Source organism: Panthera leo, chromosome A2, assembly GCF_018350215.1.
Source record: "Panthera leo isolate Ple1 chromosome A2, P.leo_Ple1_pat1.1, whole genome shotgun sequence".
NCBI classification, from domain to species: domain Eukaryota; kingdom Metazoa; phylum Chordata; class Mammalia; order Carnivora; family Felidae; genus Panthera; species Panthera leo.
In genome coordinates, this window is record NC_056680.1 from 74,430,699 (window position 1) to 74,457,924 (window position 27,226).

Here is a 27,226-nt window from a genome sequence, read left to right on the forward strand (position 1 = left end):
CTGTTTCTATACCATCTTCCCCAATAGCATGCTCTGCAACACTATCTTGTAATGTAATTATTTTCACTTCCCGGTAGACTGGGAGCTCTTTGGGAAGCATCCGTGTGCAGTATCCAGAGCAGAGCAGTGCATGTGACAGTTAACCCGTTTTGTGGCATGAATGGATCTGCCAGATTACAAAAGCACCCATTGTAATTGAGTCAGTTTCTGTGTCTCAGTAAGACTTCGTGTTTCTTATCGGAAACGGTTTTGTGGATTATAACCAGACAAATTTCTGTCCTTCTCAAAATGTTTCTTGGATGCCATAAAGCTATTCCTATTTTATGTTCAGTGCTGTTGTTGTACGTAACAGTGGCTTGTGTTTCAGTGAGATTTTTTTTTTTTTAGCGTAAACACGTGTCAATGTGTCCTTTCTAGGCAGAAGAGGAATTTCAGAAAGCACAGAAAGTGTTTGAAGAGTTTAACGTTGACTTACAAGAGGAGTTACCATCGTTATGGTCAAGGTAAAGTTTCTGTGCAGGGTGTACGTGTCCCATTTAGAAGATCAAGAAGAGGGGATGTGATGCTTCAGGGCCATCGAACCTGGCAAAACGTTCTATGTATCTATATATCTGTGCTTTTCAGAATGGTAGCTACCTGCCACACGTGGCTGGCTGTTGAACTCTTGGAATATGGCTCGTATGGTGGAGGAAGTGAATTTTTAATTTATTTTGCTTTGACTCATTTAAATTTAAATAGCCACACGAAGCTAGCAGCTGCTATATTGGTGACACAGTTTTTAGACCTTGATATATTTCTCAAGTAGAGTCTCCCATCTCAGAAAGAGGCAACAGGAGAATTTCCCTTAACTTTGAAATTTACAAGGATACCCCATTAGCTCTTGGCAGAACTCCCTTGATCCCAAGGGGTCATCTGGTCTTCAGGCTTGGATGCCAAACCCTGTGCTTTCAGCTCTGACCTTTTTAACCTGAACTGCATTCCCATTTTAAGCACTAAATATTTTTCTTTTATGGTTACTCTGCATTTCTCATGGCATTAAGTGCATTTTCCATCCTTTGTCTTATTTTTCCCCCTCAATGGTAGAACCAAGAAGCTGTTGGATGCAGTGGGGACTTCCGCCTCTCAGTTTCCATCGACACCTCATGCGACCATGCCATATAAACACATTTGCACTTGCTATGCAACATTGCTTTAAGACAAATCCTCTGGCCTGGTTTCCAACCAGACTGGCATCCTCAAAACCTTCCTATCTAAAAATTCTGGAGGTCCTACTTATCCTTTAAAACTGTAAGCGTTTTGAGGGTCTAGAGTGGAGTTTGTCCGTGTTTGTGTCCACTCCGTGTTTATTTTTGAAATAACTAGAGGAAATTTCGGCCAGTTCACTCTAGAATCAGCCTGTAAGGCATCCCACTTCAATGTCCAGCCATAACCCAAGGTTCAACATGTGTGAAATTAACTCCTCGCTCATCTGAATTTACTCATTCTTTCCGCACCTGCATTTCTCTTTTTGGTACTGTCATTCTTGGGCTCCCCGCCTCAAAGCTTTGGCGTCATTAACTATGGGAAGCCAGAGGACCATCAAAGGAATCAATTTATCCTCTCTGTGGTCTTCTGGATTGGTCTCTGCCTCCGTATTCTCATTGCCACCACCCATCCCCTCATCACCCTCCTGTTGAGGCAGATATCTATTCGTAACTTTCATGGAGTCATTCGTGCCCATTTAAAACCACAAATTATAGGGGCACCTGGGTGGCTCAGCCAGTTGAGTGTCCGACTCTTGATTTTGGGTCAGGTCATGATCACAGGGTTGTGGGACTGAACCCCATGCTCAGTGCAGAGCCTGGATGAGATTCTTTCTCTCTCCCTTTGCCCCTCTGCCTCTCTCCCCTGCTTGTGCTTTTTCTCTCTCTCTCTCTGTCTCAAATAAATTTTAAAAAGAAGATAAAGTCACAAATCATATGAAATTATGGGTTTTTTAAGAAGTATATTTTTTCATTCTTATATTTCAAAAAATACTTGTATCCAAAATCTTTACGCACATCGTTGGCACCCATGTCTTTGTCCTCATCAAGGCTGACTCATGAAATGTCAGCCAAGAGTTCTCCCCAGCTTATCATCTTCCTCAACATCCCAACACCAGTTGTGACTTGCATACAATTTAAACAGTTCTCCTGTTCATTTCCCCTCTAAAGGAATTTTTGTGATCTCAAATGTCATTACTTACCCAATTGCTTTTTAAACTGATCTTTATGAGAACTTAGGTTCCACAACGCTCAACACTTCCAATTATGAGATAATACTCCCAGGAAAATTGCCAAAATTCCCCAAAGGTGGGTATTATTTGCTTTAATACGTATTGGGTATGGAACAAAAATATTTCTTCTTAATGTTCTCGATAAGCATCCTAAACTAGCATTGACTGATGAGGTTTCAGGCTTCTGTGTCTTCCCCAGATAGTATTTGGTCATTCAAAATAAGTAATTGTCAGAGTATCTTGTAATATGAAAGACTTTAGAGGAACTTAAACACAATGGGAATATTTGAAGGACAAGTTTTGGAGAGAAGCCATTCCCCTTATCTGCCATATACAATATAAATACTTCAGGGGCGCCTGGGTGGCTCAGTCGGTTAAGCGGCTGACTTCGGCTCAGGTCATGATCTCGCAGTCCGTGAGTTCGAGCCCCGCGTCGGGCTCTGTGCTGACAGCTCAGAGCCTGGAGCCTGTTTCAGATTCTGTGTCTCCCTCTCTCTGACCCTCCCCCGTTCATGCTTTGTCTCTCTCTGTCTCAAAAATAAATAAACGTTAAAAAAAAAAAATTTAAAAAAAAAAATAAATAAAATAAATCAGTGCTCTTTATTTTTAAATGTTTATTCATTTTTGAGAGACAGTGTGAGTGGGGCAGGGGCAGAGAAAGAGGGGGACTGAGGATCTGAAGCGGGCTCTGTGCTGACAGCAGCGAGCCCGATGTGGGGCTCGAACTCACGAACCGTGAGATCATGACCTGAGCTAAAGTCGGAAGCTCAACCGAGCCACCCCAGTGCCCTGCTTCAGTGCTTTTTAATCCACTGTGACTTATTTCCGCACTCAAGGGTTTTTCCTTTTTACGTCAGTCAGGTCCTGCCCTTTGATCCAATCCTAGCTTGGGCCTTTGTATATACTCTTTATATATACCGTGATTTTTGACTAGACCTACATTATTCAACTGCAGTAATTGTGTGTACTGTGTTTATACGAGAGGAAAAGAGAGCGCTCATTATTGTTGAATACTTTGTATTTTCCAGGTATCAGTTTATTCACTTTACACACATAACCTCTAATCGTCACAATTGCATATATCCCCACCTTACAAACGAGGAAGCTCGGGATCATACTGGTTAAACACTTTGCCGAAGATCGTCGTGTTTATACATCCTGAAGCTGGCACTTAAAAATACTTCTGTGGTGTTGCCTGTAAATCCTGATTGTCTGCATTTAGGACTTCTTATGTAAAATGAGACCGTACGCAGGCTTTCATAAATAAAGCTTAGTTCATAAAATTGTCTTATTATACATATGTTTTCTTCCCAGCCATATTACTCCACCTTGAAATTGCAGTCATTTGTGTCTTCCGGCCTCCCTGCTATGGTGGGTTGAGGAATGAGAGCTCCGCTATTTAAGGAAAGTGCAGAAGTCCCTGAGAAGGAATGATCACAGATGTAGGAGGAGGCCCGGGAGAGTAGTATCTTAAAAAGCCAAGAATGGCGAGAGTTTTAAAAGTGAAGGCGTGCCAGGAGAATCATTGACAAAACGGAGGTCAAGCAGAGGAGACTAAGGGTGTATTGTCTTGGTGAGCCTCCAGACAGGCTCCCACTGATGGTGGGGTCAGAAACCTGACTGCAGCCATTGGAGACGCCATGGTTGATGATGTAGAAGGATATCATCTCTTATTTGAGGATCTTGACTATGCTGGGCCTGAGGAATAGTGATAGCAGATACCACTGGGGGAGTAGGGAGAGGGCAGGGGAAGCCTTCTAAAATAACCGATATCATTTTGAGGGGCTTGGTCGGTTAAGTGTCCAGTTTTGGCTCAAGTCATGATCTCGCGGTTCATGGGTTTGAGCCCCGCATCGGGTTCCGTGCTGGAGCCTGGAGCCTGCTTCCGATTCCCCCACCCTCTGTCTCTCTCTCAAAAATAAATAAGCATTAAAAAATTAATTTGAAATAACTGGTATCATTTTGAGAAGCCGACAGTGGCGGCGGCACAGGTTGGGATGATTTAGGACTGGGGATTTCTGGAGCCAGTAGGGGACAGGGGGATAAAGACGAGGTGTAGGCATAGCGACCAGCCAGTGGTGAGAGGTATGCCACAGGGCCCGAGCTTGAGAAAGCAAGATGCCGAGCCTGAGGGGGACGACAACCTGGAAGGAAAGGGGCACTGATCTCAGAGAGATTAAGAAAAAAATCAACAAGTGGAACAGAAGTGAATGAATGAAGGATCTTGTGGTCTAGGAAATTAGGTTAGGGAGCAGGCCTCTTGATTGTCTGCTGTCAGTTGTGAGCCATGGATGGCAAGACCCAGGATCCGCAGCAGAATGTATATGAATAAGCATGTGAGTTACGAGTTTGTTTCTTGGTTTAAGAGTCGGGTGTCGAGGTCTGCTGTGTTCGTGTTAGGATTCGGTGAAGGAGAGAGAAGGGAATCAGGAGATGTGCGCTGTGGACAGTCAGTGGGGTGGCGGCCTGGGGGTTGGTAGATGAGCCGTACAGGGCCGAATACGTGCGGCATGAATCTCAGAGGAGGGAGTGTCAGGGGCCCAGAGGAGCAAGGGCCAGCTAGGAGAAAGTTCCTCGGTCTCCCACTCCACCCCCCTGGTAAGTGACGGATGGCACAGGATGCTTCTTCCATTGCAAGGGGTTGTGGTGAGGGGGTTGCAGTGACCCCCCCGCCCAGCCCGACCCCTGCAGATTTCCCTGAGGGAAGTGCTGAGGGGAGTGTCCTGGCCTGCACTGCTGTGACAGCTCAGCTGACAATCCTTCCCATTGTTTCCAAGAAGAAAAAACCATCTTAATAAAGAAATTAAGTGGGTCTTGAGAGCTAACCTAAAGGGGCCTGAGGATGCCTCAGAGGAGTCCTTCGGGGACGTGGTAATGTCTGAGTCCCTTGTTTATGAAGAGCATGTGGAATACTTCGCAAACACATAAAAGCAGTACTCTGTGGAGGTCTGGTTCCCTGCTGGTGACATCAGGTTTTTACAAGTCAAGGGTAACAGTCAGCATATGCCCTTCCAGTGGAATGAGTGCCACATTTGTTGGCTCATTCGTTCATTCATTGAATATTTACTGCACACCTGCTCTGCCCTGGTGCCGTATCAGGTGCTAGGCCTGTAGTAGTGACCTGCTTACAGGCAGGCCCTACTTTGAAAGAGTCTCCAATTTCATAAAACCCTTATATGATGAATTACATCAAAAGTGTCCAACACATTTTTTTTCTAAGTTAAACACATCCTAGTTGACTTAGCTTCGAAATTCTAAAATGAACCACAAAAATATTAGAAAATCATTTGACATCTGTTTAGTCGTGTTAAACAAGGTCTTGCTTTCTTTCTGGCACCACACCACTTATTTCTCTAAATAATAATTGATATAAACAAGATACGCTATATATCAGAAAGCAAAACTAACAGAAGAACGGGAATTCTTGTTTTTTTGCTAAACGTCTCCAAGAATCACTATGTTTAATAGCAGTTAACCTTCTAAATAAAAGGGGGGGGGGAGCACTAAGAAATGAACATAAAAAATGAATAGGTCACTCGCAAAAGAAGAAATATAAACGGCTATTAAGTAAATGAAGAAAAAAGTACTAACTTTAATTGAAGGAATATAACTGTAAAAGGCAGCTGGGGGCAAACTCTCGCCCATCATATTCCCGAAAGGTTTTGTGCAACTTCGCACTGAACGTCAAGGAAGTAGAAGGACCCTGCCCCCGTGGGGGCAGCTTGGAAGTGCACACCAGAGCCTCTGTGGTCTGTGCCTCTCACACAGTTTGCACTCAAGGCACTTATTCTAAGGAAATAGTCGAGCCATGCACCGAGTTTTAATTCGTAGGTCGTCGTTAGGGTTTTGTTCGTCATAGTGAAAAACCAATGAAAACAAAGCAGTCCCCGCCAATGAACTTCAGCTACACCCCCTCCCCCATCCATCTGCACCTGCCGTCTATTTAAATCTGACCCTCCTTCGGGCCAGCCCAAGTTGATCCTCTCAAGCAGACGTTCGCAGCTGGCACAGGGCCTGTCAATTCCCTCATCTTCTCAGTTCCTGTAGCCGTTTCTGTCTGAACCTCCTCATTTTTGGTATTCAATTGTGTATGGCCTCTCGTGGTAACTTTAACATTGGCATTCTGCGTCTTTCACTCACCGGCGTGGGTGAAGTGTGTGTTCATGAATCCTCCCCTCGGGGGCTCCTGTAAGTGGACTGTGTGTTCCTGGAGCCCCCAGAGCCCACCCCTAGGGATGAACCCAGAGTGGATAGGCCCTTCGTTGAGCAATTGAATGACGGGAGGTATGAGGAATGACTGGTTGATGGGGGTCCTGAGTTGGCACTTACAGTGCCGCCGGAAGTCTTCTCTGCCACATACGGTGAGCTGGACCCTCTGCCCAGTGTTGTCAGTGCACCTGCAGACTCCCCTCCTGTACAGGTGCTGCTTTGTTAGCTTCCTCAAACACAGGTCCTCTCCATTCCCCTGTCCCACACATGGCTAGGGGCTGCAAATAACCACTGCCTACAAATAAACGCATACTTCACGGTCGGGAAGATCCCCTGCCCCAGCGCACAGGCCTGCCTCACTACTCTTATCTCCCAAGCTTCTGATCTGACCCTCCCAAGTAGTTGCTATTTCCCAAACACCCTGTGCCAGGATTTTCTTTATTAATATGTGTCTGTTTATCTATCTATCATCTATCAATATATACACACAGACACACATATACACACACACGCACAATGGAATATTATTCAGCCATAAGAAAGGAGGGGCACCTGGGTGGCTCAGTCGGATGAACGTCCAACTCTTGATTCCAGTGCTCAGGTCATGATCTTATGGTCATGAGATCAAGCCCCATGTCAGGCTCCACGCTGGGCATGGAGCCTGCTTAGGTTTTGTTCGCTCACTCTCGCCCTCTGCCCCTCCCTTGCTCACTCATGCTCTCTTTCAAAAAAAAAAAAAAAAAAGGGAGATTCTGCCATTTGGGATAATATGGATGGACCATGAGGGCATTATGCTGAGTGAAACAAACCGGACAGAGACATATGTTCCACTTAATGTTTAGTATCTACAGTGATTATGTCTCTCAATTCACCTATTTTTATTTTGATATGAAATAATATACATAATATATGTCTGTGTGTATATGTATATTCATATATATATATGCAGGTGTACGTATCCTGTATGTATATATGCATATACATATGTGTGTGTGTGTGTATACATGTCACACCTTCCTTTTATTTATTTATTTATTTTAATTTTTTTTTAACATTTATTTATTTTTGAGACAGAGAGAGACAGAGCATGAACGGGGGAGGGCCAGAGAGAGAGGGAGACACAGAATCTGAAACAGGCTCCAGGCTGTGAGCTGTCAGCACAGAGCCCGACGCGGGGCTTGAACTCACGGACCGCGAGATCACGACCTGAGCCGAAGTTGGACGCTTAACCTACTGAGCCACCCAGGTGCCCCACACCTTCTTTAATCATTCCCCGGACACTTGGATTGTTTTCATCTCTTGGCTCTTATGAATAACGCTGCAGTGAATGGGGCAGTGCCTGTATCTCTTTGAGTTCCTGGTTTCATTTCCTTCAGACGTATCTCCAGAAGTGGGATCACTGGGTCGTACAGTAGTCCTATTTTTACCTCTCTGAGGAGTTTTCCCCAGTGGCTGCACCAATTTCCATTCCCAAAGACAGTACACAAGGGGTCCTTTTTCTCCACATCCTTGCTAACACTTGTTATCTGGTCTTTTTGATGACAGCCGTGCTGATGAGTGTGCGAGGTGATTCTACTGCATGGTATCCCTTGTATGTGGAATCTGGGTGGGGGAAGGCAAATTCATAGAAATGGAAAGTAGGAAAGTGGATGTCCGGGGCTAGGAGGTGGGGGAAATAGGGAGAGGTTGGTAAAAAGGTATACACTTTTAGCTGTGAGTAAGGTCTGAGGATCTAATGTACAACATGGTAACCATAGCTGATAACACTATATTCTATAATTGAAATGTGCTGAGTGTAGAAGTTAAATGTTCACACACACAAGATACATTTATGAAGTGAGAGCTGTGTTACTTAACTAGATGGGGGAACTATTCACAATTGTGAATCAGGTCACCACAATGTACACTTGAAATATCTCACCATTTTAATTGTCAGCTATACCTCAATAAAGCTGAAAAGATGAAGGAAACCCAAATAAACTAGTCTTCTAAAATAAAAAAAAAATTAAGTGGAACACGGTAGGAACTTAAGGCACAGGTTAAGACGTAGAAAAAGTAAGCCTTACTGGAGTTTCACATGGTACTTAACCATTATTTCATCTCTGAATCTCTAAATTGGGTTTTTATCTTTTATCTTGTTAAAATTCTAAACCCTAATTCATTGGAGAGAGCAGAAGTCATGATACTCGTGCTTAAGCAGAATTTCTTGTCACACAGTCCATGCTTTTCTATTGGTTTTCCTCCTTTTGGATCCAAACACAGGTTCTCTGGTTATTAATTACGAGACCTTGGACAATTAGTATGTCTGTGCCTTGGCTGACCTGGATGTAAAATGAGGCTCACTACCCTGGAGGTAGTTACAAGAATTAAGTGAGGGAATAAATAAAGGTGTCTATTACATGGCAGCTCTTTCTGTTGGCTTTAATGATAATGGAACATTCGTCCGCTCGGCTTATTGGAATCTTGCTCAGCACAAGGCACAGCTAAATAGGAAGGTCCCCTTTTATTTATGCTTTCATGTCATTGTTTAAATAAGAGGGGCCCTCCTATGTACAGCCACATTCTTACTCCCCAGTAATAAGTTATTATTAAATAATAAAATTATATATTAAACAATATATTATTCTTATTACAACCTCCCCGCCCCCCCGCCCCCCGAGTATGTTTATTCCATATATCTGGCCTGTCTAATGTTTCTGGCATCTAAGTTCTTACTTGGGATTTAGAATCTCATGAACCAGTCAGGATTCTGGACTTATTTTTGAGAATGTCATTGAAACAAGAACACGAATGAAATCAAAGTAGTAATTTATTAGATGGATTCAGAAAGATTGAATTAATACAGTGTCCTCATTTAGAGCAAAGGGAGCCCATTCAGGAAGTACTGGGCTGAACCCTTGGGGTTGACAGGTGTGCTTACTATTAGGGACCTAAAAGTCCCACCCCCTGCTTTTGCTTCACAAACCTGTTTGAGATACTGTGAATGGACACCTTGTGTCTTAATATTTGGCCCTCTTACTTTAGCTGAGGAATTGTAATTAATCGGTAGGTTTTCTGTTTCTGCCTATCCACCACATTTCAGAATCCAAAATGATTCTATGTATATGTCATAAAAATTAATGATAAGCTTTTCTCTCTCCAGCCCTTCACAAGACACACGTCTAAAATACAACAGACTCTTAGGGCAGTGGTTCCAAATGTGTTCCGTCTGCACGAGCAGCAGCCTCAGTGTTACCTAGAGCCTGTTAGAAATGCAAATTCTAGGGCGCCTGGGTGGCCCAGTCAGTTAAGCATTGGACTTTGGCTCAGGTCCCGATCTCACGGTTCATGGGTTTGAGCCCTGTGCTGGGCTCTGTGCTGACAGCTCGGAGCCTGGAGCCTGCTTCAGATTCTGTGTCTCCCTATTTCTCTCTGTCTCCCCTGCTCACACTCTGCATCTCTCTCTCTCTCAAAAATAAATAAACTTAAAAAAAAAATTTTTTTTAAATGCACATCCTCCAACCCTATCTGAGACCTGCAGAATCTGAAATGCAGTCCTGGTGTTCCCCACGGTGTGAGAGCCACTGTCTCCGCACGTCCACTGCCTTTGGAGAGATTGTGCTGTGGGCCAGCAGATGTGGCCCAGTGTTAATCACAATTATACAAAGGAAACCTGTTCCTAATGCATTTCATTGCCATTACAAATGCGGTTTTGCTGACCGGTCTTTCCCTATTCTTCTTTCCTCTTTGTGTCTCTACATGGCAGACGAGTTGGGTTTTACGTCAACACTTTCAAAAATGTTTCCAGCCTCGAGGCCAAGTTTCATAAGGAAATAGCGGTGGTAAGTAACGATGATTATTTTTCCTTACGGAACATAAAATAAGTGAACTTTTTTTTTTCTGAAAGCAAATGAAATGGCGTAGCATTGTCACTTACTTGCGAGTTTGTTTTCATAGCATGTTATTACTCTCAGTGGTATTTCTCCAGTATTCCTCCAGGCCCTCAGGAATCCTGGCCGGTCTTCGTTCCTCTTCCGAAATGCTTTTTCTCCCTGTCACAGTCTCACAGTCTTGTTTTGTTTGGTTTTTGTTTCCAGTCAGCTTTAAAAGTGGCGTTTAAAAGTGATACTTTTTGAGGCTGAGGAAAAATTGGTATCTGAGCATTCAGTCAGCAGTCCTGTCGTCAACTAATATTGTCTTAGTTCAGCAGGGTGGTCGTACGACTTTATCTCTAGTAGAGTCATCAGAAACAATAAGGGTTTGTTTTCCATTCTGTACTCTGGTTGAGAAATGTATTTTGGTTTTTTAAAGGTTTATTTGTGTTTGTGGCCTTTCAGTTTTGACATAAGTTTTTTTTTTAATTTTTATGTATTTAGTTTGAAAGAGAGAGAGAAAGAGCAGGGGAGGGGCAGAGAAAGAGGGAGACAGAGACTCTCAAGCAGGCTCCACATTGTCAGCGCAAAGCCTGATGCCGGGCTTGAACTCATGAACCTCGAGATCATGACCTGAGCTGAAGTCGGACACTCAACCGACTGAGCCAGCCAGGCACCCCTTGACATGAGTTTTAAATTGTCCATTTGTAGAATTTAAAGGTATCCTGAGGCCATCCCTATCGTCGTTAAGGTTCTCAGTTTTTCAGTAAACGCTTCCTCCTCTCTTAGGGCAGTAGCCTGAATCGGCACCAGAATGACTTACAGCTAACAGACCAATGGTCTCCATCCCTTTAGCTTTGCCACAAATTGTACGAAGTCATGACGAAGCTGGGCGACCAGCACGCTGACAAGGCCTTCACCATTCAAGGAGCTCCCAGGTAGGCTGTGTTCTTCAGACCCAAGTTCATGCAATGCTTGTCGCAATTTCTGCAGTCTGCACCAGACCATGCTATTTTAATCCTCTTAGAAAACTCTAACACTAAGGAGCCTTTCCACTGTCAGACTCTGTTCTGTGTTCACCTTAACCTTTAGCCTTTAGATTTACTCACTGTGGGCTTTGGTCATTGTCACCATAGAATTGACTATCTGCCTGTCTCCATTTTCCACGGGACCTGGGGTATACATTTTTAACACGTAATTTCTGGTTGTGCACCTGTTACTTTCTTTGGAGAAGAAAGGAATTCCTAAACTCCCAGCACTTAGTCCTTATGCTTATCGTCAGTGCTGGCATCTTCCATGAATCCATTTTGGAAAGTAATTGACACCTCACCATCATCTTACCTCCTGACTTGACCTTGCAAATGCTGCATTGTTTCGGTCCTGTTGCACGTTGATTCTGTGAGTCAGTCATCAAATACACCGATCCTTCTCAGGCATCATATGTTCAAGGAAGGCAGGCTTGTGAGCCTTGGGCTGGAAATCAGAAGACCCAGCTTTCAGGTTTGTGATCCCGCAGTTAACAGGCTTTGCCTTCCTTGAGTGAGTCCATTAATCCTTTGGGTGAAGATCTCATTTTTTTTTAATCAACAGAAAAAAAAAAAGATGGTATTGAACTAAATGGCTTGTAAGGTAATATGCAGTCCTGACATTCTCTGTTTGCAATTTCAACATCAATCATCATATAGAGTCCTACGTATACCTTTATAAAAACACACACTCCTACCCATGTTAGTGTTTGGATTTCTCTATAGAGAGCTAATTTTCTTAAATGATACTCTTTGTATTAGCCATCCTCATAATAGTCTCTGCTACAGCTGCTATCCCAAGTGAGCATTTAGGATCTCTTATCCTTCGAAGGGAAAGAACATTCCCTACAAGAACACATGAAAGGAGTGGAAGGAAGCACTGTTTCCAATATAGTATCTCAGCATGAACTTGGAACAAAGAGGAGGTTGTAAGAGGAACGTCGCAATGACATTGGGTGTTTTGGCTGTAAAGCACGTGAAAAACTTAGGGGGTCCTCCCTCGTAGAGACGTGAAACAAACGTGTCTGTACACTTCAGTGTTGCTGAATCAGATAAAATGAAGACAGAGTGAGGCCATGGCCACTTACCAAATGTTCCTTTGGTTTTTTTCAACATTCCTCCACAGAACGAGGTGGTGAGTGAGCTCAGTGGGCTCCCTGTTGAGTGTAGATTGGATCCGCGCTTCCCGACAGAGGACATGATTGCTGGCACGTAGTCTCAATCATGTGGCCCATCCATGTTCCCCGCAGGACTCACTCCCTTGAATATGTAGATCATGCTGTGGTGTATGCGCTAGTTTATTTTGGGGTAGAGACGCTGTTCCCTCAATCTGTAGACGTTAGAAGGTCTTAGAGAGTAGGATGTGTCCCAAGTGCCCTTCTCCTGCTCATCACCTTTGAGCTGGTCCCACGCCTCTGGCCCAGTGCCAGGAATGCGGTGGGTTCTCAGGAAACATTGCTGACACTCTGCCTTCACATAATTCGTTCGTGCCTGTCAAGGTGTCTGAGTTCAGTCATTGTTTTATAAGGTATAGAAAGGGGAACAAGTAATGAATTTGTTTCCAAATGTTATCAGAAAAGACTTATAAAATCCTACTCAGCGCTATCCTGAGGATAAACGTAAAATTTATCATTTTCAGGGTAGGTTTTTCTATCGATTATGACCTAGTAACATTATGAAGGAAATCAAAAGTTGAAAGTGGTTCAGCTAATTCAGCTTCTCTTTGGATGATTCTTGCAGAGCCTGTTTGGCACAGTGGAAAGAACAAGGGGTTTGCATTCCCAAGGCCTGAATTCAGAGCCAGCAAAATGCTGAGTGACTTCAGGGGTTTTTAACCTCTCTGTGCCCCACTTTACGTGGAGACAGCAAGGCCTGAGTGTTGTGAGGTTAGAGATGATATATTCCAAATGGGGTCTGGCATCCAGTGGATAATAAATACTGTACATAACAGCCAGAATTAACCTAGAAGGGGGCTAGACGAGAGCCAAAACCTGTTGTGCCTCAGGATTCCTTTGGGCTGGAGGACCCCTGAAACGTAAGTACTGTTCTTTAGACGGCCCGTTGCTGACTCTCATGTGTTTGTTCATCCAGCGATTCTGGTCCTCTCCGCATCGCAAAGACCCCATCGCCGCCCGAGGAGCCTTCGCCCATCCCGAGCCCAACAGCTAGTCCCAATCACACGCTGGTACCTGCGTCTCCTGCACCGGCAAGGCCTAGGTCACCTTCACAGGTAGGAAGAGGTCAAGTACATTGGGGCAAATGGAAGAACTCGGCGTGAGGACCCCTGTCTGGGATAGTCCTGGGGTCCTGGGGCATCAAAAGGAGTTTCCAGTTGGGGAGACTTCAAGGCTGTCGGCATTGTGATGGCCACTAAGGAATCAAGCTGTTTTCCCAGTTTGGAGCCCTACATCCTCACACACCCTACGTTTGAGTGTGTTGAGACCTCTCTCCACAACCTCAGCTTCCTTCCATGCCCTCCTCTCCTCCCACCTCTTGCTTTCAGAAGGCTCTGATCGGTCCTGCCTTCTGCTAGGACCTCCCTTCCTCCAGCACTTTCGCTTACCCTTGGGTCAAGTATGGCCAAGAAAGCCGTGATGTTTATACGCCATTTCACAGTTTGGGTACTACCCACAGTGTGTGGCGCACGAGCTCAACAAAAGCTTCTAGAAGAAATGATTGGGGGAAACCGGAAAGATTAGAAAAGGTAAATACAGAGAAACATGGCCGCCTTCGTCTTCCCCACTTTGGGTGAAGATGAAGTTCCTACAGGAAGACTCTAAGTGTCCAGTGCGGTGCAGGCTTTGAAAGTAAGGCAAGTCGTGAGAAGATCCACGGAATAGTTCTGTCAAGTTCTTACTCCTGAAAACACTCACGTGGGGAGTGCAATGTGTGCTACCTATGGGCGGTCTCAGTGATTCCAGTGACAAACTTTCCTGATGTTAGTGTTCAAGTTCCAATTTATTGCTGAAATGAGAAATCCTTTTCAGTTGACTCCACAAAAGGTGTTGCCTTAGTTTTAACTTTAGAGGCATAGGCACCTGGCCCTGCGTGTAGCGCTTGTGTTGAGATGAATGGAGTGGCATTGCCGGAGTATTTCTCACGGGGCCCTTGCTTGTTGGTGCTCAGAGAGCCACCAAGGGAGATAGCATTCTCTGCTCAATCAGGTGTTCTTGTTTCTGTACACGTATCTAAATTTCAGTCAGTGACCGATACGTCCGCCCAGCACTGTTCCGTGGCATTTCTGCACATCTCGCGTGCCGTCTTTGGCTGAATTAGTTTGCTTGTGTTTCTGATGTTTTGTAGACCAGGAAAGGGCCTCCTGTCCCACCTCTGCCCAAAGTCACTCCAACAAAGGAACTTCAACAGGAGAACATCATCAATTTCTTTGAGGACAACTTTGTTCCGGAAATCAGTGTGACGACACCTTCGCAGGTAAGTGCCTCGTATGGAGCTGCGATGTCCACAGAAGTTCCATGGCAGAGGGACCCTCAAGGACCAGCTTTAAAAGTGTCAGACGTTAGAGCCCGCAGTATCATTTCAGCTGTCATCAGGTTTGTTAATTACTTGGTATGCCTAAAGCATTCTCAAATGGGAGACGTACATACAATGTTTGGAAACACCGAAAAGTGTGAAATGACGAATTTTCATAATCCCCTAAATCATACCACTCTGACATAGTCACAAATGAATGCACTTTGGTTTATTTTCCTTCAGTCTATTTTTCTAGGTAAATACCGAATTTGTACCATAAAATTCAATGGCATTGTTATGTATTCCTGACTTTTCTACTTCATCTAATTGAGCGTCTTTTTTTCATGTCATGTTACTGTTTTCTTTTTTCAAAAGAAGATGTTTAACCAGAGTATTCCATCTGAGGAATGGACCAGGTAGCTTTCAATTTTTCTGTTTCTTTACCAGCACTTCGGGGAACATCAGTATTTGTGAATTCATGTCTTTATGCCCTGTGTTAGTTCTTTTGTATTGCTTCCTAGTAGAGAATAGGAAAATACAATGAAAAGAGATGACTGTTTTTAAGCCTTTTGACCTTCCTACTTTGGCAAACAGAAGCATCCGCAATTGCCCTGGTCTCAAAGACCCTGGGGCGCACCTGCCCCAGGTACAGCTACCTTCGTGGACTGCAAGTCTACCTCTGCTGGCGACTTGGTCATCCCATTGTCTCAAGAATGAAGATTCCTGACTTCCAGAGCTGTTCCTGATGCCATCAAAGCCATTTCTTTGTTTCAAGAGTGAAAGTCCCCAGAAAAATCGTGCCAGCATCAGTTGCTCCCAGCGTCCTCAGGGTCAGAAATAATACCTACATTTTATAAGATGTGAGAATGCAGACCTATAATTACTGAGTACATCAATAACAACACTGTGTACAACATCCCAATTATAATCACGTCCTGTTGACAATAACAGAAATAATGCACTAATAACAGAGAACTCAGAAAATAGCCACTTGGAAGCCCGTCGTAATTTGTCGTTGCTTTTAAGGGCATTCATCAATAAGGCACAATGCTTTCAGCTAATAGTGTCCTTCTTCTGTTGTTTGTATGAGATGTGGGATTTGGTACGCTAACAAGGCCTTGAAATGTGATTTAGCAGCTCTTTTCGAGGAGGGAGAATTGCACGTGGATGAGTGCAGGGACAAATGATGTCTGTGGATACCCAGATGCCCTCAGGGCTAGCTCTCTCAGAGCCAGCTGTTGGCCTGGCACCAAACGTGAGCAGTTTTCATTTCCACGTTATGCTGTCCATTTGTATTTGCTAACAGCTCAGCTCCCTTCTCTCTGGTGCTTCATCAGTTTTCAAATAGGGGGTGTTTCGGCCGATGATAACCCTTATTCAGGTTGCTTTCCCCTGTACCCTCCAAAAACCTGCCTTGGTCCCCTCCACAGAGAATGTGGTCACCCAGAAGCCACATGTACTTAGCTGAAGACCCTTCCATTTAGCACCTGAGGCAGCCAAAGTAGAGGCAACATGACACATAGACTAGTTCCGAAGCAAAGATGGGGTTCAAAAGTGTTCTTTCCTTTAAAATGTTTTTTTATTTGCAGTTTGCTGGCTCACATAAGGTTTCTTCATTGGTAGAAAAGAAAAGCATCACAGCACTTTTTACAATTGCAAATGCTAGACGGGGGCCCAGAGTGCTTCTAAGAGCATTAACTCTCATGATGCTGTTGCATAGGAGTCATGGGAAGTCAGGAATCGGGGACAGAGGAAGAGGAAACGGCTTTCTAAGCAGAACCAACCAACTGGGGGCCTGGCCCGGGCCCAGCCTGGCTGTCTTTGTGTAGCACTCCAAGGCTGTGGCAAGAGGAGGAAAGCACTCCTTCCCCCATACTCCCCATACTGGAGTGTGTCCCCTCCATCAGTGTGCTCGGGGATTCTGAAAGAACTGACCGCCAGAGACATCATGGGGGTGCGTTTTGGGGGATTCAGTTTCATTTATATTGTTTTCTTTTAATCAAGAGGAGGCAGAAGGAGGTTTCTGTCATTTTTTCTGACTGCGGTAATGTGGCTCTTCTGGTGGACCACAGCATGTGACCAGAGCGTTTCCATTGACTAAATGGCTGTGAGTCTTATGTCACGATGTCAAGAGAAGGGAGTGAAGCAGGGTTTATGTTTCAGTCTGTTTCCTTGCTTATTGAGTGATAGAATCTAGCTTTATTTTGGGGCGCCTGGGTGGCTCAGTCCATTAAGCATCTGACTCTTGGTTCCAGCTCAGGTCATGATCTCACGATTTGTGAGTTCGAGCCTCACATCAGGCTCTGCACTGTCAGCACAGAGCCTGCTTGGGATTCTCTCTCTCTCTCTCTCTCTCTCTCTCTCAAGAAATAAATAAGCATTTTAAAAAGATACAATAAAATTATGCAGATGCCACCTGTCCCTGAAGCATCTTGACAGTCCCTTCGGTTGCTCGTTCCTCTTTTGATACCCACAGGGCCAGTGTGTGTTCTCTCACTCCTTTTCGGTCACATCCGGCAGAGTTTCTGATTCAGCCGCTCTAGGGTGGGGGCCAAGAATCTGTATTCCTAACAGGCTCCCAAGTGATGCTGACAACTGCTGGTCATGGGATCACGCCGTGAGAACCACTGTTTTAGGCCAGGATTTCCCCGTGGCACAAATATATGGCCACGAACAAAGTACCACAGTGAATGAACAGATTTCTCCCAGGGAAATACCCAGCTGAGTCAAGTGTATATCATGTACGACCATGTATAACTGCTGCGCTTAAAAATTGTGTGATTTGAGAGGTGCCTGGGTGGCTCAGTCGGTTAAGCGTCCAGCTTCGGCTCAGGTCATGATGTAGCGGTTTGTGAGGTCGAGCCCCCCATTGGGCTCATTGCTGTCAGCATGGAGCCTGTTTCCGATCCTCTGTCCCCTCCCTCTTTCTTCCCCTCCCCACCTCTCTCTGTCCCTCCCCCTCCTCTCTGCCCATGCCCTGCTCGCACACGCTCTCTCCCTCTCTCAAAAATAAATACACATGAAATTAAAAAAAATAGTATGACTTGAAATACTCCATATTTCGGGCAGTTGGACTTACATGTACATACACGTGCATGTACATGTGTGCTTGTAATATTAGATGTGTTGATCAGAGTATATGTCAAGTTACATATTCTAAGGGAATGGACGGTCTCATCAGGGCTGTGATGTTTTTAGATAGGCACAGATATTTGATGAAAAAGAATCAACAGAAATGCCCAGAGAAAATGCAATGCCAGCTGCATGGAAGCTATAAAGCTGAGATGTATCTGAAAAGCTCTTCTCTCCCAGATACATGATATTTATGATCGTATGGAGTGGTCCATTTCAGTTTTATTGTGATATTTTTTAAAAGTTTAATAAGTCAGTCTACATTGAACAGATAGGTTTATGTCCCCAGTTTGCTATTTTTATCATGTACTTAGTGGGGAAGAAGAGTGTTTGTATTAATCCCACCCAGAAGCTCCAGGTGTGATGATTGAAATATTCCTCACCTCTGATGGATTTGTGCGTCTCGTACACCAAGCTTCACGGTGGCGACAGTCCCTCCTGAGTGCATCCGGGGATTGGAAACAAATCCATTAGGCCTAGAGAGCCCTCTAATGGCCCCAGACCTTAACTATATCATAGAATCTTCTCTGGGAAGTATCCGTACCTGCTTACAGGGAGAGGTCCGCGTGTCAAGACCACAGGGCTGACCTTGCTTCTCTGGTTTTGTGATTACAAAAATGGAACTGCCAGCCCTCTTTATTTTTCCCTCCCAAGAACCTAAATTGAAAGAAATCTCTTATGGGGTGTGTGTGTGTGTGTGTGTGTGTGTGTGTGTGTGTGTGTGTGTTTTCCTGAATCATTCTTTAAAATTTTTTTTAAGTTTATTCATTTTTGAGAGACAGAAACAGAGTGTGAGTGGATGAGGGGCAGAGAGAGAGGGAGACACAGAATCTGAAGCAGGCTCCAGGCTCTGAGCTGTCAGCACAGAGCCCGACGCAGGGCTTGAACCCACGAACTGTGAGATTCTGACCCGAGCCGAAGTCGGAGGCTTAACAGACTGAGCCACCCAGGTGCCCCACGTTATTCTTTCAAGACAGCATTTTCCATCCCTTCCCATAAGATGCTGTGAAAAGGGGGTCCTTGGTCATCGGAGGCTGGGAGGAGCTACACCCCCTTTTGTTTTACATAGTTTGTGTCAGCATGTCCAGTGCTCTGAGAAGTTGTGCAACAAAAGCCCTTTTTGTTTAAATCAGAGTTTCTCAAATAATCTCCCTTTTCTCCCAAAGTACTACCTGTTCCAGGGACGTGGGCGTTTGGTGAAACATGTTTAAAAACGAAGATTTAAAAGATATTATATCCCTGGAAACCAAACTTATGGCCTATAAATAGGATTTTAACAGATCAAGGCCAAAAAAAGCAATCATGTATATTATATACACACACATATGTACACATGCAAGGTTGTTTCTTTTTTTTTCTTCAAAAATGTTTTGAAAAAAGATGTTTCGGACTGCTTTCTCTTCTCACGATCGAGGTTCACCCTCCTCTCCCACCAGGGCTTTCCTGAGGGATCGTGGCTCTGGGCAAATATTTTCAGAGGGGGGCTTCTGTCCATATAACCAATTTGAGTCCCTTGAAATGAGCCTGTCCGCAGCATTCTGGTGGTCAGTCTGATGGGATTCCGTACGTGAAACGCCATGCTGCCCAGTGGAGGCAATCTGCCCACCAGCCACCCTCTTGGAAACAAGCCTGGCCACCATGTTCCAGGACAACTGGGTGGATGTGAGCCCCAGAGTTCCTGGGGGGTGTGGTAGGTACTCCATGTAGAGAGGGTCACAGAGTGCTCCAAAGAGAGATGGGCGCCAGCCCCATGTGGGTGCCCTGACCAGATAGCATTGCTAGCCACAACCGCCACCACCAGAGAAGGACTTAGAAAATTTCAGGGAATGTATTCGAAAGTGTGGGGCTCCCCTGAGGGTCAGGGCTAGGGGTGGGGTCCCTGCTTGCCCTTCTACCTGTCAAGTGGCAGAAAGGAAGAAATTGCCTGTTTCCACATTTTTTTTTTCCGTAGCAGGTAACCCCCAACTGTTTTGCTTAAATCTTTTCCCAGCAATGACGTTGCATATTTTCTCTCTTTGCTTTTAAATCTTTTACGTTTTTGTTTATTTTGAGACAGAGACAGACCCAAGCAGGCCCCGCACTGTCAGCGCAGAGCCCGAAGCGGGGCTCAAACCCACAAACCGTGAGATCGTGACCTGAGCCGAAACCAAGAGTCAGACGCTTACCTGACTCAGCCACCCAGGCGCCCCTGCATATTTTCTGTTTTTGAAACTGGCATTCTCCTTTACAAATCCAGATGGATTAGGTTGTGACCATCCAAGCCTATTCCTCCAAGCCCATCTCCCCACTCCTGCTGGGAGACCTACTGTGCCAGAAGGCAAGACAGCAGCACAGCCTCTAAGCTGCGTGGCTGTCGGGATCAAGTTAGCATCGTTAACTCTGCTACTCTTAACGCCTCTGCTTTCCAGCCGAATGCTGCAGCTCACATTTTGAGTTCATGAAGTCATTCGATTTTTCCTTAGCCAATCAAACTGAAGTAGATTTTCAGCTTGCAGAATAAGTTCGTGAAATGGCCCTTTTCGTCTCCCCAATCCTGAGAGGCCATCCTGCAGTCACGTGTGTACGTACCCCTCGCTTCCCGGGTATCTGTCACCTGGTTTTGAATTCCGCTTTGGCTTTTCTTTTCAATGTAGCATATTTCTGGACCAGCTGCCTCTTCTTTCAGTTGGTATTTTTTCCAAGTAAACATGTTAGCATTCTGGTAACGCAGAAAGAATTAGTAAGCTGAAAACTGGAAGGAAGGAAACCGTGTGTCTTCAGACCCTTCAGCCCCTGTTTGGTCGGTCTGTTGGGTTGGTGGGTCGCCCACAGGACCCCTGGTTCCTTCGGCAGGGGTAGCCAAGTGGGGCAATTTGTTTATCCTCTGGGGCTCTGACAGTGCTCTTAAGTCGTCATGCCACTTGGCTTCACAACCTTCCAAGGTTCTCAGACACCTGAACTTCTGACAACATCTAGACTTTTCACACTTTGCCCTTTTTTGCATTTTATATTCTACCTCCTTGCGAAGCATCTCACGGTGTGAGTCTTTTGAGATTTTGCACTTTTGAATATGGTTTGAGGTATGGGTTAGGGAGTGGTGCTCAGCTGGCTCAGAGAGGCCAGCAGGGGAAGGGGAGAAGGGGAACACAGAAGAATAAGTTGGGGAGAAAGGAAAGAGCTCACGATGAGGAAGCACATGACTATGTTACATGCAGAGTCTCCTTCGATTTAGCTTTCACATCATTCCTGTGATTGACAGGCCATTATCCCTACTTTTATTTTTATTTAAACTTTTTTTTAACTTTTATTCAATTTTGAGAGACAGAGAGAGACAGGGCATGAGCAGGGGAGGAGTATAGAGAGAGGGAGACACAGAATCTGAAGGAGGCTCCAGGCTCCGAGCACAGATCCTGATACGGGGCTCAAACCCAAGAACCATGAGATCATGACCTGAGCCGAAGTCGGACACTTAACCGACTGAGCCACCCAGGCACCCCATCATTATCCCTACTTTTGAAGTTGAGCAAACCCGTTGTCTTTCGGCCACACTGTGGCGTTCATAGGGCAGCCGTGGAAAGCGGAAGTCTGTAGACCACCCATGCTGGCGTTCTAAGCACCTGATGGATAGCAGGTACTAGATGGCCAGTAAACTGAACAAATCCATCCAGACTCTCTCCGTAATGTTCAGAATGCACATTCTCTACAGCGTCTTCGGGTTTTTGATATTAGCACAGTTCTTCAAGTTGTGACAGATCAGCAATGTTATCGTTAAATTCCAGGGGCGGTGGGAGGAGGGTCTTTACTCCACCAGTTGAGCTACTTGTTCATCCAGTGGTCATCACTGAACCTCACTGGACGCACAGGCCCCGTCCACCTCCCCTACTGTCTCTCTTCTCCTTACGGTCAATGTGCTGCACTGTCACGGCTGTGCAACCTAGCAGCTTGCTCCAGTAAAAACAAAAACAAAAAACCTAGATAAACAGTTCCTTAGAAAGTTAGTATGTTGTGCGTCACCTCATTAGAGCATCTGCAGGATCCTATAAATGTAGGTAAGCATACGCAGCAAAGACGGCAATAGGAGAGCTTTGACGAATCCAGGTCATGGGTAAATGGATCTTCGTTGTACCGTTTCTTTTTTTAAGTTTGTTTATTTATTTATTTATTTATTTATTTATTTATTTATTTATTTATTTTGAAAGAGACAGAGACCACTCGAGTGGAGGAGAGGCAGAGAGAGAGAGAGAGAGAAGCCTAAGCAGGCTCAATGTGGGTCTCGAACACCTGAACTGTGAGATCATGACCTGAGCCAAAATCAACAGTCAGGTGCTTAACCAACTGAGCCACCCAGGCGCCCCTCGTTGTACTATTCTTTTAACGTCTTATATAGTTAAAGCTGTAGAACAAATACTTGACAATGTCCTATGAAATGGTTGAATGATGACTGCAAATTCTGAGACTGCAAATATAAAGCTCTTGAGCCCGGTCAGGATACTATAGTTAACTACCATTATTCCCAGTAACTGCTGCGTATGCATCTGTAGTGGTCTTACCATAGGCTTCCAGTTATAAAGTTCAGTTTCCTGAGGACGCCCACTCACTTGCACACTTTCTTTCTCTCAAGAGAAATAAACATTTAAAAAAATTTTTCTTAGGCCTCTGCGTTCATAATTACCAACGAAATGCAAAAGCTTTACTCACTGGTAGAAATTGTCAGCTATGTTGTGACCCTTCAATAAAAGACATATGTATTACCTGAAAGATAACCCCCAACTGGCCTCGTTCCTAAAAACTTCATTTAACCTTTATGTCTTAAGTTTGTTATCTGATCTCCCCGGACTTATTGGGAAGTAATAAGTGTCCTGCCTAATATTTAGAATATAATGAAAATGTCCTTAAAATATGTTTAATGAAAGAATAAAAAATTAAAAAAAAACTCTTTGGAAGAAATAGTACCTATGACTTTATCTGGCTCACTGAAATATTGTGTTATCATTAAGAAATCGGGGTGCCTGGGTGGCTCAGTTGGTTAAGCATCCGACTTTGACTCAGGTCATGATCTCACGGTTCATGGGTTTGAGCCCCACGTTGGGCTCTGTGCTGACAGCTCAGAGCCTGGAGCCTGCTTCGGATTCTGTGTCTCCCTCTCTCTCTGCCCCTCCCCCACTCATTCTCTTTCTCTCTCTCTCAAAAAAAATAAACATTAAACAAATTTAAAAAATTGTGCGTATGTGTGTGTGTGTGTCTGTCTGTCTGTCTATCCATCTGTCTGTCTGCATGCACCCACGGGAATGGCTTAGAGATTGCTCTACTTATAAATTTTTGTGTCTGTAGCTATATATTGAAATCTCTGTTACCTGATATGCTTATAAGAGTAATGTCATAAAGGATGCGTGGTTAACCCAAAACACTAGTAAATTCCAGAGAAGCAAAAAGCAAAAGTTTAAAAGTGTAGTTCTATTTCTCAGCAAAAACCACTGTTACTAATGTAGTTTTTGTAATGCCACAATTTTATTCTCTTCAAACAGTGACAGAAAGATATATTTTTTTGGAAATTTGATCATTTTATATCAGTTTTATAACCTATGGGTTTTTTTTACTACAAATATAACAAAGATATTTTCATGTCAATTTAAGATATATCTCACCATTTTAAATAACAACAGATCCCTGTATCATGAGGTTGTACCATAGTAGGTTTAACTAATCTCCTGTTGTTAGAGTATTTTCTTCTGTTAATCAGTTTCATTGATTTCTGACCAACGTACGGTTAACGGCACATATTTAAAGCATACTTTTTGATAAGTTTTGAAATATGTGTGCACCCATGAAACCATCACCAGGATCAAGGTAGTGACTATATCTCTCACCCCCAAAGTTTCTTTGTGTCTGTAATCCTTTCTGTTCCTGTCCACATGCTGTACCCTCCAGGCAAACACTCATCTTTCTGTCACCATACACAAGTTTGAATCTCCTAGAATTTTGTATAGATGGAATCACCCAGTGTGCACCCTTTTTGGTCTGGCTTGTACTGTTCTGCATAATTATTATGAGGTTCATCCATTTTGTAGCAGGTATCAGCAGTTTATTCCTTCTTATTACTGACTAATATCTCATTGTATGGACACATCAGGGTTTGTTGTTGTTGTTTTTTTTTCATCCATTAATGGATATTTGGGTAGTTTCTAATTTCGGGCTATTTTTTTTAATGTTTATTTATTTGAGAGAGAGAGAGAGAGAGAGAGAGAGAGCATGAGTGGAGGAGAGGCAGAGAGAGAGGAGATACAGAATCCAGAGCATGCTCCAGGCTCTGTGCTGTCACAGTGCAGGGCTCAAACCCGCGAACCTCTGAGATCATGATGTAAGCCAAAGTCGGACGCTTAGCTGGCTGAGCTACCCAGGTGCCCCTAATTTTGGGGTATTGTAAGTAAAGATGCTGTGAACATTTGTATACAAATGTTCTTTGTGCACATGCTTTCATTTCTCTTCAGTAAATCTCTATGAACTAGCTGGATCATTTGGTAGGAGTAAGTTTAACTTATTAAGAAACTGCCAGACTTTTCTTTTTTAAATTTTTTTAAATCTTTATTTATTTTTGAGAGAGAGAGAGAGACAGAGCATGGGTGGGGGAAGAACAGAGAGAGAGGGAGACACAGAATCTGAAGCAGGCTCCAGGCTCCGAGCCATCAGGACAGAGCCCAACACAGGGCTTGAACTCACAAACCGTGAGATCATGACCTGAGCCAAAGTCGGATGTTCAACCGACTGAGCCACCCAGGTGCCCCAGAAACTGCCAGACTTTTCTAAGTGATTATACTATTTGTGTTTCCACCCACACTGAAAAAGAATTTCAGTTCCTCCACATCTTTGCCGACACTTGGTACGGTTAGTCTTTTTAATTTTAGCCATGATGATAAGTATATGGTGTTACTTTGTTGTGATTTAGTTTGCATCTCCCTAATGGCTAATGATGTTAGGCATCTTTTCATGTACTCATTTGACATTTTTCCCCCAGCTCTATTGAGGCATAACTGACAAATAACAATTGTATACACTTAAAGTATACAACTTGATGTTTTAACATATGTATGCATTGTGAAGTGATCTCCCCAAACCAGCCAATTAATATATCTATCCCTTCACATAGCTACTCTCTTTTATTGTTGTTGTTGTTGTTGTTGATGATGATGATGTCAGAACACTTAATAGCTATCCTCCTGGCAAATTTCAAGTGTATAATACACTATTTTTACTTACAGTCACCATGCTGAACATTAGATCTCTAGGACTTGCATAACTGAAACTTTATACCCCTTGACTAACATCTCCCCATCTCCCCTCCCCTGAGGCCCTGGAAAAAACCATTCTACTCTCTGCTTCCATGGTTTTGACTGTTTTCAATTCCACATGTGAGATCATTTCTCTTTCTGTGTCTTGCTTATTTCACTTAGCATAGAAACTTCTGCACAGCAAAGCAAACAATCAACAGAGTAAAAAGGCAATGTAGGGAATGGGAGAAAATATTTGCAAATCATGTATCAGATAAGGGGTTAATATCCAGAATATATAAGGGACTCATACTACTCAATAGCAAAAAAAAAAATCAAGTAGTTGGATTAAAAAAATGGACAAGGGACCCGAATGGACATTTCTCTGAAGAAGATGTACAGATTGCCAGCAGACACAGGAAAAGGTGCTCAACACCACTAACCGTCAGAGAAATGTACTTCAGAATCACAATGAGATATCACCTCACACCTGTTAGAATGGCTACTATGAAAAAGACAAATAACAGTTGTTGGTGAGGACGTGGAGAACAGGGAATCCTTGTACACTGTTGATGGGATTGTAAATTGGTAGAACCACTATGGAAAACAATATGGAGGTTCCTCAGAAAATTAAAAATAGAACTACCTTACTGTACAGCAACCCCACTTCTGGGTATTGAAATGAAATCAGCATCTCAAAGAGCTGTCTGCACTCCTGTGTTCACTACAGCACTATTCACAATAGACGATCCATGGAAACAACCTAAATGTCCATTGGGGGGGGGGGGGCACCTGAGTGGCTTAGTTGGTTGAGCGCCTGACTTCGGCTCAGGTCATGATCTCATGGTTTGTGAGTTTGGGCCCCATGTCAGGCTCTTGTGCTGACAGCTCAGTCTGGACCCTGCTTTGGATTCTGTGTCTCCCTCTCTCTCTGCCTTCCTCTGCTCACTCGCTCTCTCTCTCTGTCTCTCAAAAATAAACATTAAATGTCCATCAGTAGATGAATGAGTAAAGAAAATGAGGTATATAAACACAATGGAATATTATTTGGCCTCAGAAGAAGTAAATCCTGCCATTTCTGACAACATGGACGAGTCTAGAGGACATTATGACATATTACTATGACATTAGTATATCCTCATTGGTGTCTGTGAAAAACTTTTGCTGATGTATTCACTTACTTGATGGAGTCTTGAGAGTCCTTTGTATGTTCTGGATACAAGCCTTTTATCAGATGCATGATTTGCAAATATTTTCTTCCAGCATGTGGCTTATCTTGTCTTTCTGTTAGTGCTTTTTAGAAGAGTAGAAGTTTTTTTTATTTTGATGAGGTCCAATTTATCCAATTTATTTATTTTTTAAGAATTAGGCATTTCACATTACATCTAAAAAAAATCTATGCCTAACACAAGGTCACAAAGATTTTCTCCTGTGTGTCCTTCTAGAAGTTTTACAGCTTTAGGTGTTACACTTAGGGTCTGTGACAAATTTGGAATTTTTTAATATGTGCAAAGTATGGGTTGAAGTTCATTTCTTTACAGTTGAAATGTGATTGTTGAAAAGTCTATCCTTATTCTACTGAATTGCCTTTGTACCTTTGTGGTTCTCTTTCTGAACTCTGTGATTTTTTATTGATCCATTTGCCTACCTTTTATGCCAGTACCTTGTTAATCTTGATTACTGTCACTTTATACTGTCTTGAAATCAGATGAGGTTAGTCCCTCAGCGTTGTTATTTTTCAGAGTTGTTTTGGGTGTTCTAGGTCCTCTGAATCTCCACATGAATTTTAGAATCAATATGTAAGTTTCTACAAAAACACCTTCTGGGATATTTGGTTAGATTCCTAGGGCTGTTTTAGCAAAGAAGCATAAACTGAGTGGCTTATAACAACAGACTTTTATTCTCTCACAGTTTTGGAAGCTAGACGTCTGAGATCAAGGTCATGATTGAGTCTGAGATCAGCAGGCTATGCTTCTTCTGAAGACTCTAGGGTCCTTCTTTGCTCCTCTCTCCTTCTGGTGGTTGCTGGCCGTCCTTGGC

General features: G+C 43.7%; 1 protein-coding gene across 2 annotated transcripts in view; it reads left to right on the forward strand.

The window, feature by feature from the left end:
- AMPH (amphiphysin) overlaps positions 1 to 27,226 on the forward strand; it is a 247,746-nt gene that overhangs the window by 158,184 nt on the left and 62,336 nt on the right. For both annotated transcript variants that reach the window (XM_042914690.1, XM_042914700.1), the window contains exons 7-11: positions 418 to 503; positions 10,209 to 10,284; positions 11,170 to 11,252; positions 13,431 to 13,569; positions 14,643 to 14,771. In XM_042914690.1, coding sequence (XP_042770624.1) covers positions 418 to 503; positions 10,209 to 10,284; positions 11,170 to 11,252; positions 13,431 to 13,569; positions 14,643 to 14,771 — 513 coding nt within the window. The remainder of the gene's footprint in view (positions 1 to 417; positions 504 to 10,208; positions 10,285 to 11,169; positions 11,253 to 13,430; positions 13,570 to 14,642; positions 14,772 to 27,226) is intronic.